This window comes from Oncorhynchus keta, chromosome 9, assembly GCF_023373465.1.
Source record: "Oncorhynchus keta strain PuntledgeMale-10-30-2019 chromosome 9, Oket_V2, whole genome shotgun sequence".
Lineage (NCBI taxonomy): Eukaryota > Metazoa > Chordata > Actinopteri > Salmoniformes > Salmonidae > Oncorhynchus > Oncorhynchus keta.
This window is the reverse complement of record NC_068429.1, coordinates 27,106,801-27,126,313: the sequence shown is the minus strand read 5'-3', so window position 1 is coordinate 27,126,313 and position 19,513 is coordinate 27,106,801. Positions and strand designations below refer to the sequence as shown.

The window sequence follows — 19,513 nt, the reverse complement described above, 5'->3', positions numbered from 1 at the left end:
TTTTTATTTATTTATCCATGTTAGTCTCATTGAGATAAAAAAATATATTTTTCAAGAGACCAAGAGTGCATTTGGAAAGTATTCGGACCCCTTTTACACATGTTACGTTTACAGCCTTATTTTTAAATGGATTTAAGATATCTACACACAATACCGCATAAACAGGTTTTTTGAAATGTAATTAAAAAAAACAGAAATACATAATACATACATACATAATTATTCAGACCCTTTGCTATGAGACTCAAAATAGAGCTCAGGTGCATCCTGTTTCCATTATCCTTGAGATGTTTCTGCAACTTTATTGGAGTCCACCTGTGGTCAAATCAATAGACACTTTCCAAATCTGACATGATTTGGAAAGGCACACACCTGTCTATATAAGGTCCCACAGTTGACAGTGCATGTCAGAGCAAAAACCAAGCCATGAGGTCGAAGGAATGGTCCATAGAGCTCTGAGACAGGATTGTGTCGAGCCACATATCTGGGGAAGGCTACAAAAGAAAGTCTGCAGCATTTAAGATCCCCAAGAACACACTGGCCTCCATCATTCTTAATTGGAATAAGTTTAGAACACCCAAGACTCTTCCTAGAGCTGGCCACCCAGCCAAACTGAGCGATTGGGGGAGAAGGGCCTTAGTCAGGGAGGTCACCAAGAACCCGATGGTCACTCTGACAGAGCTCCAGAGTTCCTCTGTGGAGATGGGAGAACCTTCCAGAAGGACAACCATCCCTGCAGCACTCCAGCAATCAGTCCTTTATGGTAGAGTGGCCAGACGGAAGCCACTCATCAGTAAAATGCACATGACAGTCCGCTTGGACGGACTGAAAGCATTTATATCCTACCAATGGGACATTAAAAACTCTTATGTTTCACCAAGTCGTAGCTGAATGACGACATTAAGAACATACAACTGGTGGGTTATACACTCTATCGGCCAGACAGAACAGCAGCCTCTGGTAAGACACGGGCGGAGGCCTATGCATTTATGTAAACAGCTGGTGCACAATATCTAAGGAAGTCTCAAAGTTTTCTCGCCTGAGGTAGAGTATCTCATGGTATGCTGTAGACCACACTATCTACCTAGAGAGTTTTCATCTGTATTTTTCGTAGCTGTCTACATTCCACCGCAGAGCGAAGTTGGCACTGAAACTGCACTCAATGAGCTGTATTCCGCCATAAGAAAACAGGAAAACGCTCATCCGGAGGCGGCGCTCCAGGTGGCCGTGACTTTAATACAGGGAAACTTAAATCAGTTTTACCAAATTTCTATCAGCATGTTAAATGTGCAACCAGAGGGGGGGGATTCTAGACCACCTTTACTACATACACAGAGACGTGTACAAAGCTCTCCCTCGCCCTCCATTTGGCAAATCTGACCATAACTCTATCCTCCGGCTTACAAGAAAAAATTCAAGCAGGAAGCACCAGTGACTCTGTCTTTAAAAAAAGGTGGTCAAGATGAAACAGATACTTAACTACAGGACTGTTTTGCTGGAGCAGACAGGAATATGTTCCGGGATTCTTCCGATGGCATTGAGGAGTACACCACATCAGTCACTGGCTTTATCAATAAGTGCATTGAGGACGTCATCCCCACAGTGACCGTATGTACATACCAGAAGCCATAGATTACAGGCAACATTCGCACCGAGCTAAAGGGTAGAGCTGCTGCTTTCAAGGCGGGACTCTAACCCGGAAGCTTATAAGAAATCTCACTATGCTCTGCGACGAACCATCAAACAGGCAAAGCGTCAATACAGGACTAAGATCGAATCGTACTACAGCGGCTCCATAACTCGTCGGATGTGGCAGGGCTTGCAAACTATTACACACTACAAAAGGAAGCCCTACCAAGAGCTGCCCAGTGTCACAAGCCTACTAGACGAGCTAAATAACTTCTATGCTCGCTTTGAGGCAAGTAACACTGAAACATGCATGAGAGCACCAGCTCGTCGGGTTGACTGTGTGATCACGCTCTCCGCAGCCGATGTCAGTAAGACCTTTAAACAGTTCAACATTCACAAGGTCGCAGGGCCAGACGGATTACCAGGATGTGTACGCCGAGCATGCACTGACCAACTGGCAAGTGTCTTCACTGACAGTTTCAACCTCTCCCTGTCTGAGTCTGTAATACCAACATGTTTCAAGCAGACCACCATAGTGTTCTTGGGCACAGAGGCTAAGGTAATCTGCCTAAATGACTACTGACTCGTAGCTCTCACATCTGTAGCCATGAAATGCTTTGAAAAGCTGGTCATGGCTTACATCAACACCATTATCCCAGAAACCCTAGACCCACTCCAATTTGCATACCGCACCAACAGATCCACAGATGATGCAATCTCTATTGCACTCCACAATGCCCTTTCCCACCTGGACAAAAGGAACACCTATGTGAGATTGCTATTCATTGACTACAGCTCAGTGTTCAACAGCATAGTGTCCTCAAAGCTCATCACTAAGCTAAAGACCCTGGGACAAAACACCTCCCTCTGCAACTGGATCCTAGACTTACTGACGTGCTGCCACCAGGTGGTAAGGGTAGGTAACAACACATATGCCACGCTTATGCTCAACATGGGGGCCCCTCAGGAATGTGTGCTCAGTCCCCTCCTGTACTCCCTGTTCACTCGTGATTGCGCGGCCAGGCACGACGCCAACACCAAGTTTGCTGATGAAACAAAAGTGGTAGGCCTGATCACCAACAGCGATGAGGAAGCCTATAGGGAGGTCAGAGACCTGACCATGTGGTGCAAGGACAACAATCTCTCCCTCAATGTGATCAAGACAAAGGAGATTATTGTGGACTACAGGAAAAGGATCCTCAAAAGGTTTAACGGCACCATCGAGAGCATCCTGACGGGTTGCATCACTGCCTGGTATGGCAACTGCTCAGTCTCCGACCGCAAGGCACTGCAGGGGGTAGTGTGTATGGCCCAGTACATCACCGGGGACAAGCTATACCCCTATACCAGGCGGTGTCAGGAAGGCCCTAAAAAATGTCAGACTCCAGCCACCCTAGTCATGGACTGTTCTCTCTGCTACCGCACGGCAAGCAGTACCGGAGCGCCAAATCTAGGTCCAAGAGGCTTCTGAACAGCATCTTCCCCCAAGCCATAAGACTCCTGAACAGATAATCAAATGGCTACCCAGACTATTTGCACCCCCACCACACTGCTGCTTCTCTCTGTTATCTATGCATAGCCACTTTAATAACCCTACCTGCATGTACATATTTCCTCAATTACCTCGTCACCGGTGCCTCCGCACATTGACACATTGACTCTGAACCTGTATATAGCCCCGCTATTATTTACTGCTGCTCTTGAATTATTTGTTTTTCTTATCTCTGAGTTTTAAGAAAATGCCAAAACAAAGTGTTAAGGGCTTGTAAGTAAGCATTTCACTATAAGGTCTACTACACCTGTTGTATTTGGCACATTTGACCAATAAAATTGGTTTTGATTTGGTGTTTGCCAAAAGACCATGAGAAACAAGATTATCTTGTCTGATATGATGCTTGGCATTCAGGCCAAAGAATTGAATGTCTGGAGGAAACCTGGTATCATCCCTACGGTGGAGCATGGTGGTGGCAGCATGCTGCATTGAAGTTTTTCAGCAGCAGGGACTGGGAGACTAGTCAGGATTGAGGGGAAAAATGAACAGAGAAAAGTACAAGGATCCTTCATGAAAACCTGCTCCAGAGCATTCAGGACCTCAGACTGGGGTGATTGTTCACCTTCCAACAGGACAGTGACCCTAAGCACACAGCCAAGGCAACGCAACGCTGGAGTGGCTTCGGGGCAAGTATCTGAATGTCCTTGAGTGGTCCAGCCAGAGCCTGGACTTGAAACCTCGATTTGAACATCTCTGTAGAGAACAGAAAATAGCTGTGCAGCAATGCTCCCCATCCAGCCTGACAGAGCTTAAGGTGCTTCAACAAAGTACTGAGTAAAGGGTTTGAATACTTATGTCAATGTGATATTTCTGTTTTTATTTTTTTATAACTGTGCAAACATTTCTAAAAACCTGTTTTTGCTTTGTCAATATGGGTTATTGTGTGTAGATTGATGAAAAAAATCAATTTAATACATTTTAGCGTAAGGATGTAAAGCAACAAAATGTGGAAAAAGTCAAGGGGTCTGAATACTTTCCGAATGCACTGTATATCAATGCATTTTTCTGCTGTAATATACAGTATGTGTTGTAATATAAGTACTTATCTTTCCTTTATATTCTTATTTGTTTGCAGCCCTGGAAGATCCCCATCCTGTTGTGATCATGAGATTATTATGATGAACCATGTCTACAAGGAACGCTTTCCTAAGGTGAGGGGCCTTGTCGCCTGTCATTTGGTATCAAAACAAAATGCCAATGTCTTACATAAGGTTTATTACACAGTGACATAATAGTTGCTCTTTTTTAGCCACTTCTAAACTTTTTACCCTCTCTGACCACTTTTGCCACCACTTTCTACCACCTTTAAACCTTTTTACCCTCTCTCTCTCATGTCCTCTCCTTCTAACCTTTTCCACCCCTCCATGTCTCAAGGCCACGGCCCAGATGGAGGAGAGGATCCAGGAGATCATCCGGACCAGCTCCCCGGAGAGCGTGCTGCCGCTGGCGGACGGTGTGCTGGGGTTTGCCCACCATCAGATCATCGAGCTGGTCCGCGACTGCCTGGAGAAGAGCCGCCTGGGCCACGTCACCTCGCGCTACTTCTGTGAGCTCACCGACAAGCTGGAGAAGCTATTCCAGGAGGTGGGTGACACTATTGGTGCAGCTCAGTAATGTTAAGTGGTTACCTTTCCTTGTGTCGTCTACCCCCATATTAATAATCTGGCATAATGAAGGAAAGTAGACGAGGAAAGAAAGCAATAAAGAGTAGTGTGGAGCCATCTACCCCACTTTAAAATACATGAACCTTTTACCACAGTAATAAGCACAGTGTAATTACAATATCGGTACACATTACTGCATAGGACTTTGATACAATCAAACAGATTCTTTCACCAAAATGATTTGATTTACAGTGCTCTCTTACCTCTACGGTATTCAGTCATTTTTTAAGCACTATTACAACTATAGATATTCTGTATTGCTTAGTGTCCTCTCCCCTCATGCAGGCTTACTATGATAATCCCTCCCTCTTACTTAATGGTACTTCCAGTCCCGAGCACTGATCAGCTCACAGGTCTGTATAAAATGTTGAGCGAGTGTGTTCTGTTGTGTGTGTGTATAGTCCACGTCCCGGTCGGAGAGCCAGGAGGTGAACTTCATCAAAGAGCTGGTAAAGAAGATCCTCATCGTCATCGCCAGGCCAGCACGCCTCCTGGAATGCCTGGTATGTCTCGCCTGATTGTCACTAGTTAGCTACCAAGCACATGGCAATGACTTCACACTCACACACTAATTATACTAGGGCCAGGAGTTTTTCCTGACCATGTTGGGTGACTAGTCAAATCTCTGGGCATTAATACTAAATATGACTTATTTCTGTCCCACGGCTAATCAGAACTACACAAATGACCATGTAGCTCTATCTAAACTAGGTTTCAATTATGTGAGTCATTTGACAGACATCTCATCCATGTCTCTGTTGCATAAAGAGGAGGCTTGTGACCTGGTGACGAGCCATACAGATGCAATGCATCCTTCTCGTGCTCCTGCTATTGATTGATTGTTACATTATCAACCCAGAGAAAAGCCAACAGCACTCAGACAATGCCTGTTGGAACTTAAAACTAAGAGTTCCAGAAGTGTTGTAGTGAAACCTGTGTCCCTGTGTTGTCCTCTCCTCAGGAGTTTGATCCAGAGGAGTTCTACCATCTGTTGGAGGCTGCCGAGGGTCACGCCAAAGAGGGCCAGGGCATCAAGACTGACATTCCCCGCTACATCATCAGCCAGTTGGGGCTCACACGGGACCCCCTGGAAGGTATGCCAGGTTTGACCTTGTAGGAGTTGGGCAGGTAGACAGTGCCTAAACCAACATGAGTGGAGGTGCAGCCAAGCATCACACATTCAGATTGAAAAGAGTGCTTTCTGCTGAAAACTGCAAGTGGCTGTGAACTCATTCCAGTGGTGGCCTGCTTTATTCAAGTAATCAAGAAGTTTCTGAGTATGTAGAAAATAACTTATTTCGTGATGTAAAACCTAAGATGTGCTAGCCTTGATATTCATGCTCTACAGATGACACTGGCTATGTTCCAATTTTTCTTCCGTAATCCCAAAGTGTACACACCCCCTCATTGATTTAAAAGGAATGGACTGGTGTGAGGAATATTGTGGAAACTCCCTCAAGCCACGCTTGCACCAATCAAACATTTTTAACAAGATTCTTACAGTCATGGAAATCCTGGACTTTTAAAATTGTGTTTTCCAGGCGGGGAAAAGTTTAAGAAAATGATCAAATCTAAAACGTTTTGGATAAGTCATGGAAATATATCAAATAGTTAATCTTGATGTACATTTTTTAGGCACAATTAAAAAAACATATATTTTTTTAAATATCAACATATAAGCCAGGATCGGAATGCACTTTAGTGCGTCCTTGATTGCGCACATAATCTGCATGTGTGTGAGAGGAGTGGGCCATTGCTCAAGGAGAGAGAGACAGTCGGACATTGCAGCGGCAGGCAGGTAGGCCTATAAAATATGATAGAGAACAGACTAATAGCTAGGTAGCCAATTCAAAACATATATTGTACCCTGTAATTAACTGTTTAACTATAATTAACATGATTGTTTTCATATTTCCCTAAAACTTTCCACCAACACTCGTGAATAAGGTCATACAAAATGTATTTACTTTCTTGAACAATTCATTTAAACAATTATTTTTGACTGAACAAATGATTCATTTCACCATTGTATTAGTTGGGATTTCGATGAATCCAAATAAGTTTATCGCAAACAGTTATTTTTTATGTAGCCTTTCTTTTGGATTATGGAGCTTCAAAACGGGTTTTGTAGATACTTCCATTTTATTTGGGCATCCAATGTATGGGACATTGCAACGAGCCTGACGTGAATGATATACTGCTTTCCCGCGAACAGGCCCAGATCCCCATCATTTGCATGAAGAGAAGGTGACGAAAAAGGGGCCAGAGGGCAGGCTGCCTTCTGGGAGTTCGTAGGCGATCGAAGAAACTCCCACTTCCTTCCATTCTGCTAGCAAACGTGCAATCCTTGGAAAATAAAACGATGACCTAGGCGGAAGATTAAACTACCGAGGGGACATTCAAAACTGTAATATCTTATGCTTCACGGAGTCATCGTGGCTGAACGACGACATTATCAACACACAGCTGGCTGGTTATACGCTGTATCGGCAGGACAGAACAGCAGCGTCTGGTAAGACAAGGGGCGGTGGACTATGTATCAGCTGGTTCACGATATCCAAGGAAGTCTCTGATGCTGGCACTAAGACCACACTGAAGGAGCTGTATTCCGCCATAAGCAAACAGGAAAACGCTCATCCAGAGGCGGCTCTCCTAGTAGCCGGGGACTTTCATGCAGGGAAACTTCAATCTGTTTTACCAAATTTCTATCAGTGTGTTAAATATGCAACCAGAGGGAAAAAAGCTCTGGACCACCTTTACTCTACACACAGACACGTACAAAGCTCTCACTCGCCCTCCATTTTGCAAATCTGACCAAATTCTATCCTCCTGATTTCTGCAGGCAAGCAAAAATTAAAGCAGGAAGCACCGTGATTCAATCAATAAAAAAGTGGTTAGATGAAGCAGCTTCTACCGCCAAGCCATAAGACTCCAGAACATCTAATCAAATGGCTACCCAGACTATTTGCATTGCCCCCCCCCCCTCTTTTACACCACTGCTACTCTGTTGTTAGCATCTATGCATAGTCACTTTAACTCTACCGACGTATACATATTACCTCAACATTGACTCTGTATCAGTACCCCCGTGTATAGTCTCGCTGTTATTTTACTGCTGCTCTTTAATTACTTGTTACTTTTATTTTTTACTCATATTTTTTTAAACTGCGATGTCGGTTAGGGGCTCGTAAGTTGTATTCGGCGCATGTGACTAATAAAATGTTAATTGATTTTGATTTGAAATGTGGTTTGTTAGAGAGGACTGGAATAAAAGCCTGCACATGAGCACTCCTGGAGGATGGTTGACCACCCTTGATTACATAACAATTCAACCAAATATGTTTTATGCCTTTTGAAATAATTAGCTCATTCAATATATTTAAAAAAAATAGCTGAAAACAGGACAGGGCCATGAATTGGAGATTGTAAACATGAGTGAAAAATGCCCTTTAAGTAAAATCCAAATCACATATCCCATTCAAATCCTAAATAACAGCTGAAAATGATAAGGATTCCATCATAACCGTCCTCACTGATACCAGAGAGGATGCTCTCACCCATAGGCTCCGTTGCTGAGGAGTTTGTTAATCTCAAAGTCCATCTCGCAGGGCTTTCGTCTGGATCGCAGGGCCGCGTTCAGACTGATCGGGTGTGTAATCATTAGTCCAACAGTTGCAAACAAGAGTTTCTGTTGGGTAGATTCAGGTGTGTTTATCCCTGTTTCGTTCCGTTTGCTTCTGTTTAAGAAATGTTTTTAAACAGAATTGCCGGTCTGAGTACACCCCTGATCACACGCAAACAGTTCACTTTCAGAGCCACATACAAACAGCTCGGTGGAGTCCTTCTTGCATCTACGTGCTCTCCTCCTCTCACCTTTTGCCTTTGCTTGTGGACTTCAATGCACGACACATCAGATGTCTGTGACCATGCGAAAAACCTTTCAAAGCCAAACCTTCATATCATATCTGCTACACATAGCCTATATCATTGTCACCATATTAGTTAACGTCAAGTCAACATAGCTACTAGAACGTGTTAGTAAACCTGCTAAAATCATGCAGTCAGTAAGCAGTTTAGCAGTTACACCAGCGGGCTCCGTTGACAATCAAATTAATAAAACCAAAAGCTTACCTTGACTTGGAAGAGTTCCTTGTGTTGGATAGTCATAGCCAGCTAGCTAGTATAGCATTTATCTGTTTGAGCTGGGTGTTTGAGTAGGCTAAACTAGCTAGCTGCATTTGCTAGCTAAGTAAGTGAAAGTAAAAAAATATATATAAATTATATTGAAATATAGCTAGCCCTTTCTTGCTCCTCCATTTAAGAAATTATTTTGTTCAGATTGTTTCTCTTTGAGTCAACTACTCACCACATTTTATGCACTGCAGTGCTAGCTAGATGTAGCTGATGCTTTCAGTACTAGATTCAATCTCTGACCCTTTGATTGGGTGGACAACATGTCAGGTCATGCTTCAAGAGCTCTGATAGGTTGGAGGATGTCCATTGGAAGTTGCCATAATTACTGTGTAAGTCTATGAAAGGTGGTGAGAACCATGAGCCTCCTAGGTTTTGTATTGAAGTCAATGTACCCAGAGTAGGGTGGAAGCTTGCTGTCCTCCGGTTTCACCATGGTGCTACCCTACAGTGTGCTGTTGAGGCTACTGTCGACCTTCATTGCAAAACAGTGTTTTTTAATCAATTATTCAGTGAGGTGAATAGATTGTATTGTATATCATTCAATCACTTCTCACACTTTGTTCTCGAAGCACCTGTCAACACTACATTGATGACCTGAGGAGAATATAAGCATAAGATTTCTGATCGTGAATCTACTTCACCCAACCAGTTTCATCAGAACATTACAGCCTAAATTGGTTTCTTGATCTCGTTTCAGTGGAGGAGAGGAATCATCTGCAATTAATTTATAACATTTTAATTAACGTCCTCGTGAAACTCCCTCCGTAATGTACTGAGAGAAAATGATAATATAATTGAAATAAATCCTAATTATGTTTTCGATATTGGTCTTTAACGTTTTGAAAGCATTGCTGGAGCAGATTCTTTTTTTAGATAAGGTTAATGACTTGTATTACTACTACAGAAGAATTAGTACTAGAAGTACCAGCTACCCAATGACCAAAATATTGTCAGCATTACAGCTAACTTTTCTAGCAAGGCTAATATAACTAGCAAGGCTAATATAACTAGCAAGGCTAATATAACAAGAATAGAGAAGTTCTAAGATGGTGGCGTAGAGGAATGTACTGAACTGACTGCCATCCAAATGTGCCTCTCCTCTCTCCACTCAAACCCCAGCGTTCATTTTGACTAATTAGGAACACATGGTCTCCCTATAGAGCTGAAACAGATCGACACAGACTGGCTCACTAACCTCGTCCTCATTGGCCAATGTCTCTTGACTCATTTCCCCTGGGCCTATCCTGTGTGTTTTTCTTGCCCAGTTGCCTGGAGCGCTGGAAGCAGCCTCCTAGGCAGGGACAGATGCTAAGTTACATTAGAAATGTGTTTAGGGTCACTGTTGGGATGACCGAACAACCCACTCCTGATTCGCTAGCTCCTGCTGTTCATACAGTGCTGATGGGAGGGGATGCACACACACATGCATGTGCATACCCAAATGTACACGCAAGAGACACGCACACACAGGAGTGTTCTGGAGTTGTGGTTTTCTTAATGGATGTCCGACATGTGTTTGTGTTGCTGCCTCTTCTGGTTTCCATGTAATTCCCCCTCCTGTAGGATTTATCAGACTCCGCTCAACAGACTGTTTCTTAACTGCCGAATAAAGAGTGTGTTAATATACAGTACTCTCTATAGGCTTTGACTAAATGTTGGAGTAAATAGAAGACATCTGGATTCAAAGGGCACTGTTTTGTGTCTGAAGGTGAAAATGCTGAAATGGCGAAGTTGAATGAAATGCTGACATGTTGTTTCTCTCGGTTCTGCTCCTATAGAAATTGCTCAGATGACCAGTTATGATAGTGGGATAGCTGAAACACCCGAGACAGATGACTCTGTGAGTATTCAGCATATTTTATTCAAGTTTTTAGTTGCAGGATATTATTTCAGTAGAATAAAGTTTCTCTCCTCTTGTCCTCCCAGTCCCAGAGTCTGAACGCGGCCCTGCGATCCCGACGAAAGCCCTGCGAGATGGACTTTGAGATGAACAAACTCATCAGCAACGGAGCCTACGGGTGAGAGCATCCTCTCTGGTATCAGTGAGGACGGTTATGATGGAATTCTGATCTGTTTCAGCTGTTATTTAGTGTTTGAATGGGGTATGTGATTTGGGTTTACACAAAGGACATTTTTCACTTCTGTTTACCATCTCCAATTCATGGCCCTGTCCATGATTAAGTCTACCACAGGACTGACAATGTGTTCCCTCTCAACAGAGCTATGAATGTGTGATTTCAATCCATCTTTATAGAGTAACTGCCAAAATAAAGGAACAACTTGAGTAAATGAGGTGCTTCCACACAGGTGTGTTTCCTGAGTTAATTAAGCAATTAATCTCCCATCATGCTTAGGGTCATGTATAAAAATGCCCATTTGGCCATCATTTTGAAAGAGGAATGTTCAGAGGAACATAGGGAGTTGAAATGGTGTGTGTCAGATCTCAACCCAATTGAACACTTATGAGAGATTCTGGAGCTGTGACAGCTTTTTCCACCTCCATTAACAAAAAAACATATGATGGAATTTATTGTGGAAGTATGGTGTCGCCATAGAGATCCTATTAAATTAAATTCCTAATGATATGATTGTCGCATCCCTCCAATAGTTCCAGACACTTGTAGAATGCCAAGGTACATTGAAGCTGTTCTGCTGACTCGTGGCCCAACACCCTATTAAGACACTTTGTTGGTGTTTTCTTTGTTTTGGCAGTTAAATGCATATGACTAACAATGTCATTCTCAGATCGAGCAATATATGTTTGATTTACCTCAGCCTGAAAAGTGTGTCTGATGTATTGTCTTCTCTCTGTAACAGGGCTGTGTATCTGGTGCGCCACAAGGAGACCAAACAGCGCTTTGCCATGAAGAAGATCAACAAACAGAACCTGATGCTGAGGAACCAGATCCAGCAGGCATTTGTGGAAAGAGACATCCTGACCTTCGCTGAGAACCCCTTCGTGGTCTCAATGTTCTGCTCCTTCGAAACACGACGACACCTCTGCATGGTCATGGAGTATGTGGAAGGTAGGCAGCCGTTATTTATTTCTTACTTTTCTTTCTTACCAAAACTGGAAGACAGGAAGCTCACCAGGGGGATAAACTGCTCTAGAATTACTGGTTAATGTTGTTCAGCCCTATTATTTACCAAAAGTATTACCAATTTTGGGTTGGGATTAATCATATGTTGAATGTACTTCATTGTAGTATACAGTATTTTAATGTCAGAATTAACTCGGTAAGACAATTCTGTGTCTGTATGCCATTAGGCGGTGACTGTGCCAACCTGTTAAAGAACATGGGCCCCCTGCCTGTGGACATGGCCAAGATGTACTTTGCTGAGACGGTGCTGGCTCTGGAGTACCTCCACAACTATGGCATCGTCCACAGGGACCTCAAACCAGACAAGTCAGTCTCTAATATCGCTATAGTATAGTCGGCTACTATCACTGGGAATGTAGATAGATATAGTCTAATCTCAGATCTGTTAGTGCTGTTAGTGCTGCTTATCCTGGAAAGACAACACATGTCATAGTAGTTGGCAAGACTCCATGAACAGGCCTGGTTAGACACCCTTCAGACTGCTGATCTTTACGTTTTTAAAATAGTCAGTCACTTTGGTCATTGATGTCTATCAATCACATTTATTTTATGAAGCCCTTTATACATGAGCAATTGTCACAAAGTGCTTTACAGATACCCAGCCTAAAACCCCAAAGAGCAAGCAAAGCAGAGGCACAGATGTCACTCATTTACTTTGTTGTATTGTATTGTATTCTGAGCCAGATTTGAAGATCTATCTTCATTGGTATCTATGTGATGCTCGTGTCTTTCTCCCCCACCCCCAGTCTGTTGGTGACCTCCATGGGCCACATCAAGCTGACAGACTTTGGGCTGTCCAAGGTGGGCCTGATGAACATGACCACTAACCTGTATGAGGGACACATAGAGAAGGACGCCCGAGAGTTCTCTGATAAACAGGTACAGTGTAGAGATGGACTGGCATTCTACCTACAGTATAGGCCAGTCTTTCTCACTCATTTATAGTTTCTCATAATTAAAACAAGCAAGCAGAGAGAACATGACCGTTATGGTATCCAGTTTGAACACTTTGACATGCTCAGACTGAATACCTACAGCTTTCAGGTGATTGTTTATCAAATATGACAGTTTCAAGCCTCAACGCTTCACCAAAACATACTACTAGTACCTGTTTCCTTCTGTCTGTATGTGTAGGTGTGTGGAACCCCAGAGTACATCGCTCCAGAGGTGATCCTTAGACAGGGTTATGGGAAACCAGTGGACTGGTGGGCCATGGGCATCATACTCTATGAGTTCCTGGTGGGTTGCGTACCCTTCTTTGGAGACACACCAGAAGAACTGTTCGGACAGGTCATCAGTGGTCAGTCTCACTCTTCTCTCTTTTTGAGTTGACATTTAGGGCGAATCCTAAATTCCAATTATGTTGAAATTTCACATAATATTGACAACAATGCATGACTAAGTAGGAGAAAAATCTGAAGGTCTTTATCCCCGGTGAATGGGAAAGATTGGCAATATCTAACTAAATAGTATGGAATTGGATGGTGCCAATCTTTCCCATTTATTTGGGATCAAGGCATGTTCATGCACAAAACCAATTGTGTGGGATGTGGCTTACATTAAAACTAAAGACATTTCTCAAGTTCAAATGTATGATAACCTCCTTATGGCTGTTGTGTTCAAGCCTTTTTACATTTACAGCACATTATGCTGAATAAAGGAACAAGACTTTAAAAAATGACAGCAGTGGAAGTTGTTAGAGAGAAGTCTATACAGGGAACGTTAGAGAGCCCCCTCTATCTATCCTATGAAATTGAATGGTGTGCTTTGACAGATTTGGTGTGCTCTATATTGTGCCAAATTCCTTATGGCCATTGTTTTCTAGCCATTTTAAGTGTATAGCACAGACATGGTGTATTCGCCTACTTATTCTATGCAACGAATAAGAAAAAATAGTTTAAAATGTCAGCATGTGATGTTCCTTGTAAACGGAACCTTTACACATAAGCTCAATCTATCCTATGTTAATTAATGTGGTGCCATGACAGATTTGGTGTGCTCTCCATCATACTAGACCATAGAGACCCAGTGTTAATTAAAGGGCTCTGAACACACTGAGCTGAATGCCACGCTGCTCAGGCCTGAGGGCCACCATGCATATTCATGCCCCACTCCCAAATTTGATTAAAATGGGGGCCTCATGGCGCCAAAGAGACAACCGTGGCATGGCACAGACTCTACTGGTTTGGTGTACACTGTATTTCTCAACTGTTGCTCGCGGTCTACACTGGTCAAACACACATGAACAGACTCACACAGACACATACACACAGATTTTTTTATCACATCATTTTTTTCAGACCTGGATAACACATTATTTTATTACTGGAGAACAGACACTAATGAATTGAATTTCTCATCCTTGAGGTAGTGAAGGTTGTCAATAATAAACAATATGACCTTTGTCTAAGGAAGTGCACAATTGCATGCATTAATCAGATTATAATTGTGGGACTGTTAAAACTGTGGCTTACTGCTAACTCGGTATGTGTTGTCTATGGGATATTGCTAGCTGCTAGCTAACTCAGCAATATCCATGAGACAACACATACTGAGTTAGCTAGCAGCTAGCAATATCCCATAGACAACACATACAGAGTTAGCTAGCAGTTAGTATGTGTTGTCTCATGGATATTGCTAACTGCTAGCTAACTCCGTATGTGTTGTCTATGGGATATTGCTAGCTGCTAGCTAACTCAGTATGTGTTGTCTCATGGATATTGCTAACTGCTAGTTAAAGGCAGTATATGTTGTTTCTGGGATATTACTGAGTGCTAATGAACTGAGTATGTGTTGTTTCCCAGATGAGATCAACTGGCCGGAGGGAGAGGACGCTCCCCCTGCTGACTCCCAGGAACTGATCACCCTCCTACTCAGACAGAACCCCCTGGAGAGGATGGGCACAGGTAGTCACAAGTTGTGCACAACACATGCCACACACAAATACCATTTTCACACTACCGAGCCAAGCCAAGTTGATGGAACCGTGCTGGGAAGGACCATGTGTAAAGAACCTACAGTTCTGGCACATTTATGTGGGTTACTTTTAGTTTGTTGAAGCCTTTTTACTGTTAAGAGGTTTACAACCAGTTATGACCTACCAGGGAGAGCATTCTCTCTCCTCAGATAAAATAGTCCAGGTACAGACAGTGGTATATTCCCATAACTGTCCATGTGGCTTCTCATCACAGCGCATTATTTAAACATACAGAGGGATAAATTGGGTCAGCCAAATAGGCGGAACAGTTTATCACATAACAATACTGCCTTGTAAATGGGCCCCCTCAGGAATGTCGACCTGGGCAAGGTCACGCATCATCAGCGTCTGCGGATCGATCGTAAACATTGTCCCTGACCGGAGACCACGGGCCGCCCACTGTTTGACTACGTCTAAATGGCACCCTATTCCCTATATCGCCCATAGGGCTCTGGTCAAAGGTAGTGCAGCATAGGGAGTAGTGGGCCATTTAGGATGTAGATTTTGTCTCCTGCGTAGCAGATTCAATCTAATCAGGTTACACAGGACTGCATTCATCAGAGCCAATCCCCTGGGTCGAGTCGAACCATTCAGCAGGCGGTCTCTTCCTCAAAGGTCACCGGCAGGAAATTGCACTGCATAATTTATGGCCGGTGATACGACTTTTGGGTGCCAGCCAATGATAAAGCGAGGAAGAAATGTTAGCGTCTGCACTTCTTCCTTTTGTGTTGGGGCAGTGCCACCGCTGTCCAATGTCAACCTTTATCTTGGATGGAGCGGAAGTGTGTTTGAGTGTGTTTGAGTGTGTTTGTAGTGCTTGCATTCACTAGTCTTTTGTGTGCAAGATATCTGTGTATCTCTAGTGCTTGCATTCACTAGTCTTTTGTGTGCAAGATATCTGTGTATCTCTGTGTTCTTAATGTGTACTGCATGTCCTTCCATCCTTAGGTGGTGCATATGAGGTGAAGCACCACCAGTTCTTCCACACTCTGGACTGGGACAGTCTGCTGAGACAGAAGGCTGAGTTCATCCCTCAGCTGGAGTCAGAGGACGACACCAGCTACTTTGACAGTGAGTTTACTTCTTGCTCTCAAAATGTACACTAACCTATACTATAGAATACAGCCATTTCAAAAGTTAGTAAAGATGGTAGCTAATGTTTTATCCCTACAGCGCGATCGGATAGGTACCATCACTTGGAGACAGAGGAAGAAGAGGAGGATACCAATGATGAAGACTTCAACGTGGAGCTACGTCAGTTCTCGTCCTGCTCTCACAGATTCTCCAAGGTGGGTTGTCTTTCTCTCTGTCTACCCCCCCCACACACACACACACTCAACCCCCCTCTCGTTCTCTCTCTATCTCCCCCCCACTCTACCCACCCCTCCTCTCTGTCTCGATAAATTACAAAATATTCGCTCAAGGCCTTAATGCTTACTCACTTCCATATTACTCCATATGATTGAAAAACAATGGTGGATCAATGAGGTAGTTACCCTCAACAGAAAATATATGTAGTTCATACAAATATCTGCAGCTTTCAATGAAAACCCAACATGATAGATTTTTTTCTCCATTACATTCTTTGAGTCTTTCCCCGCAAACCCCCTGCAGCATGTTATGTAGAGCTCGGCTTTGCATACATTTTCTGCTGCAAATCAGATCTATTTTGGTAGAACTTAGAACACAATGCAAACACACACACACACAGACTTGCACACATTGTTGTGCTGCATTGCAGTACGCTCTGCCTCTGAAAATAATGCACAAAGTGCCTTCTAAGGCAGAAGAATGTCTCAGAGGAAGAGTTTTTATTCAGTTACATACCTAGATCTTTTTGAGTGTTGTTACCCACCAGTTTTTTTGTGCACGACCTGATAATCTAACCTGTGGCTAACCAGTGGCTAACCTGTGGCTAACCTGTGGCTAACCTGTGGCTAACCAGTGGCTGCTGCCACTATTTTGGAACCACTGATTGTGGTTTCTATGGTATCAGACTCTGTGTCCCAATACTAAACGGATATATTGATGATAGTGATGGTGTTTAGATGTAGTAATATTGTCCTCTATTGAGGAAAGACTGTAAAGTGTCTGCGTGTCTGTCCCTGCATGGTGTCCAGGTATGTAGCCCTCTACACTCGTGCCCATATACGGGTTGAAAATTGCACATTTGGGCACTGATAAATGACTAAATTGGAACACAGTGGAAGTATAGTAACATGCTATAAATTAGGGCTGTGACAATACCAGTATCAAAGTATCAAAAATGAAAACGCAAAGCAGTTCAAACTCTTTGGTCCTTTAAAAACCAGCTGTATGTAAAATATTGTGTGCTTATAGTTTGGAAAATAAATACATGTGACTCTGGATGACAACATAATGTTTGTTTCCAACTTTAGGGCTGTTTTCCTGAAGAAGTCAAATCCGCTTTGTGTTTGGTTTCTTTGCCACGATACTAACGAGTATCGCGATACTGGTATCATCCTGGCCCTACTATACATAACTTCTGGCCCTACTATACATAACTTCTGGCCCTACTATACATAACTTCTGGCCCTACTATACATAACTTCTGGCCCTACTATACATAACTTCTGGCCCTACTATACATAACTTATGGCCCTACTATACATCACTTCTGGCCCTACTATACATCACTTCTGGCCCTACTATACATCACTTCTGGCCCTACTATACATCACTTCTGGCCCTACTATACATCACTTCTGGCCCTACTATACATAACTTCTGGCCCTACTATACATAACTTCTGGCCCTACTATACATAACTTCTGGCCCTACTATACATAACTTCTGGCCCTACTATACATAACTTCTGGCCCTACTATACATAACTTCTGGCTCTGCTTCACAGCTCTGTATGGGTTTTGACTGACAACCGTTCTGAACTTGAGCACAGCACGCGACAAGAGGTTTTCCCATCCCTCCCTCTCATTGGGCAACTTTTGCAAATGTTTTGTTGTCTGAGTGAAGAGTTTAAGAGGACTATGTATTTTGAAAGATGTTGAGGATTATAATAAATACCTCTGTCATACAAGCAGGCCAAACACATATTGAGTCTAAATGTGCACTTTACATTTCCATATAACTCGTCATATACAGTGTCAACGTTTATGATCACTATGTTTGATGTACAGTTACAAGATTACATGTTGTCATACCGTGGGTTTATCTGAACAGAAGGAGCCTATGATTGTCGATTAAGAAAATTCACCGCGGCACACGCACCTGAATGCGCTCATGACTCATTTCTATGCACACCAAAATTACGATCTGTTTCTCTGAATTGCATCGTGAAGCCTAAAACTGTAATATCAGATTTTATAACTTAGCTAGTCATGTTGCCAAGAGAACAGGCTTTGAAATTGCACAATTTCTAATGGATCATTGTGTGATGGCGGGGATGCAGGGTTGAGTCCCAAACAAAGTAACTACAAGTGCACTTGCTGTAGTTCAGGTGTCAAACTCATTCCATGGAGGGCTGAGTGTCTGCATGTTTACGCTCCTCCCTTGTACATGATTGATGAATTATGGTCACAAATTAGTAGAGCACTCCCCTCGCCTGATTGTCTAGGTCTTAATTGAAAGGAGAGACAAACAATCTTCAGACACTAGGCCCTCTATGGAATGAGTTTGACACCCCTGCTCTAAATCCTCAACAAGACAGCTAAGAGGGAGGAATAAACACCTTATAGTTTGTCATCCTTGAGTCATAAAGTGCATCAAAATTACTTGGCACACTTTGAAGACGTGTGACACCAGTCCTCACATCAAACCCTTGTAATTTCTGTGTCTTATGTTGCAACTTCCCCAATTATCGAGGAATATTCTCATGTTACTGAATGTATTCTCAGATTTCATTACCAACAAATGCAGCAAAAAGTACAGTAAATGTAAAATTAACAGTGTTATGTTTGTATTCAGTCTTGTCAGGTGAACTGTTGTCCAAATTTCCCCATAATCTCCAAACGGTTCCCTTTCAATTGCTACCATTGTTATGCATATGTGTTTCTTCTGTAAGAAACATTTCAATTTAGCCCCATCCATATAAGCAATTCCCACGAGTGTAAAGGGTTAACTGTTTGTCTGTCTGTGTGGTGTGTAGGTGTACAGCAGCTTGGACCTGTCCCGTGGCCAGCTGGAGGGGAAGGGAGAGCCTGAGGAGAAGAAGAGTGAGAGCCCTCTGACTGTAGACTCTCTGAGCTGGACACCAGAGTTCACTGAAATGTACGCCTCACAACATCCCTTCTGCTATACTCAAACTATCTATTGTTTTCACACACTTTTGGTATTATTTAAGTTCCCCCACTATTGCAGGGTCTCAGAATACCTTAAGACAAAGATGGCAGTGCATAACCTGCTTATATTAACATTT

General features: G+C 42.9%; 1 protein-coding gene across 8 annotated transcripts in view; it reads left to right on the top strand.

Moving 5' to 3' along the window:
- The window catches only part of mast4 (microtubule associated serine/threonine kinase family member 4), a 172,169-nt gene that overhangs the window by 139,740 nt on the left and 12,916 nt on the right, over positions 1 to 19,513 (top strand). For all 8 annotated transcript variants that reach the window (XM_035775809.2, XM_035775808.2, XM_035775806.2 and 5 more), the window contains 14 exons: positions 4,257 to 4,332; positions 4,556 to 4,765; positions 5,247 to 5,348; positions 5,807 to 5,939; positions 10,818 to 10,879; positions 10,966 to 11,057; positions 11,857 to 12,065; positions 12,308 to 12,446; positions 12,887 to 13,019; positions 13,275 to 13,440; positions 14,945 to 15,046; positions 16,066 to 16,188; positions 16,291 to 16,406; positions 19,244 to 19,365. In XM_035775809.2, the coding sequence (XP_035631702.1) occupies positions 4,257 to 4,332; positions 4,556 to 4,765; positions 5,247 to 5,348; positions 5,807 to 5,939; positions 10,818 to 10,879; positions 10,966 to 11,057; positions 11,857 to 12,065; positions 12,308 to 12,446; positions 12,887 to 13,019; positions 13,275 to 13,440; positions 14,945 to 15,046; positions 16,066 to 16,188; positions 16,291 to 16,406; positions 19,244 to 19,365 (1,785 nt within the window). The remainder of the gene's footprint in view (positions 1 to 4,256; positions 4,333 to 4,555; positions 4,766 to 5,246; positions 5,349 to 5,806; positions 5,940 to 10,817; positions 10,880 to 10,965; positions 11,058 to 11,856; positions 12,066 to 12,307; positions 12,447 to 12,886; positions 13,020 to 13,274; positions 13,441 to 14,944; positions 15,047 to 16,065; positions 16,189 to 16,290; positions 16,407 to 19,243; positions 19,366 to 19,513) is intronic.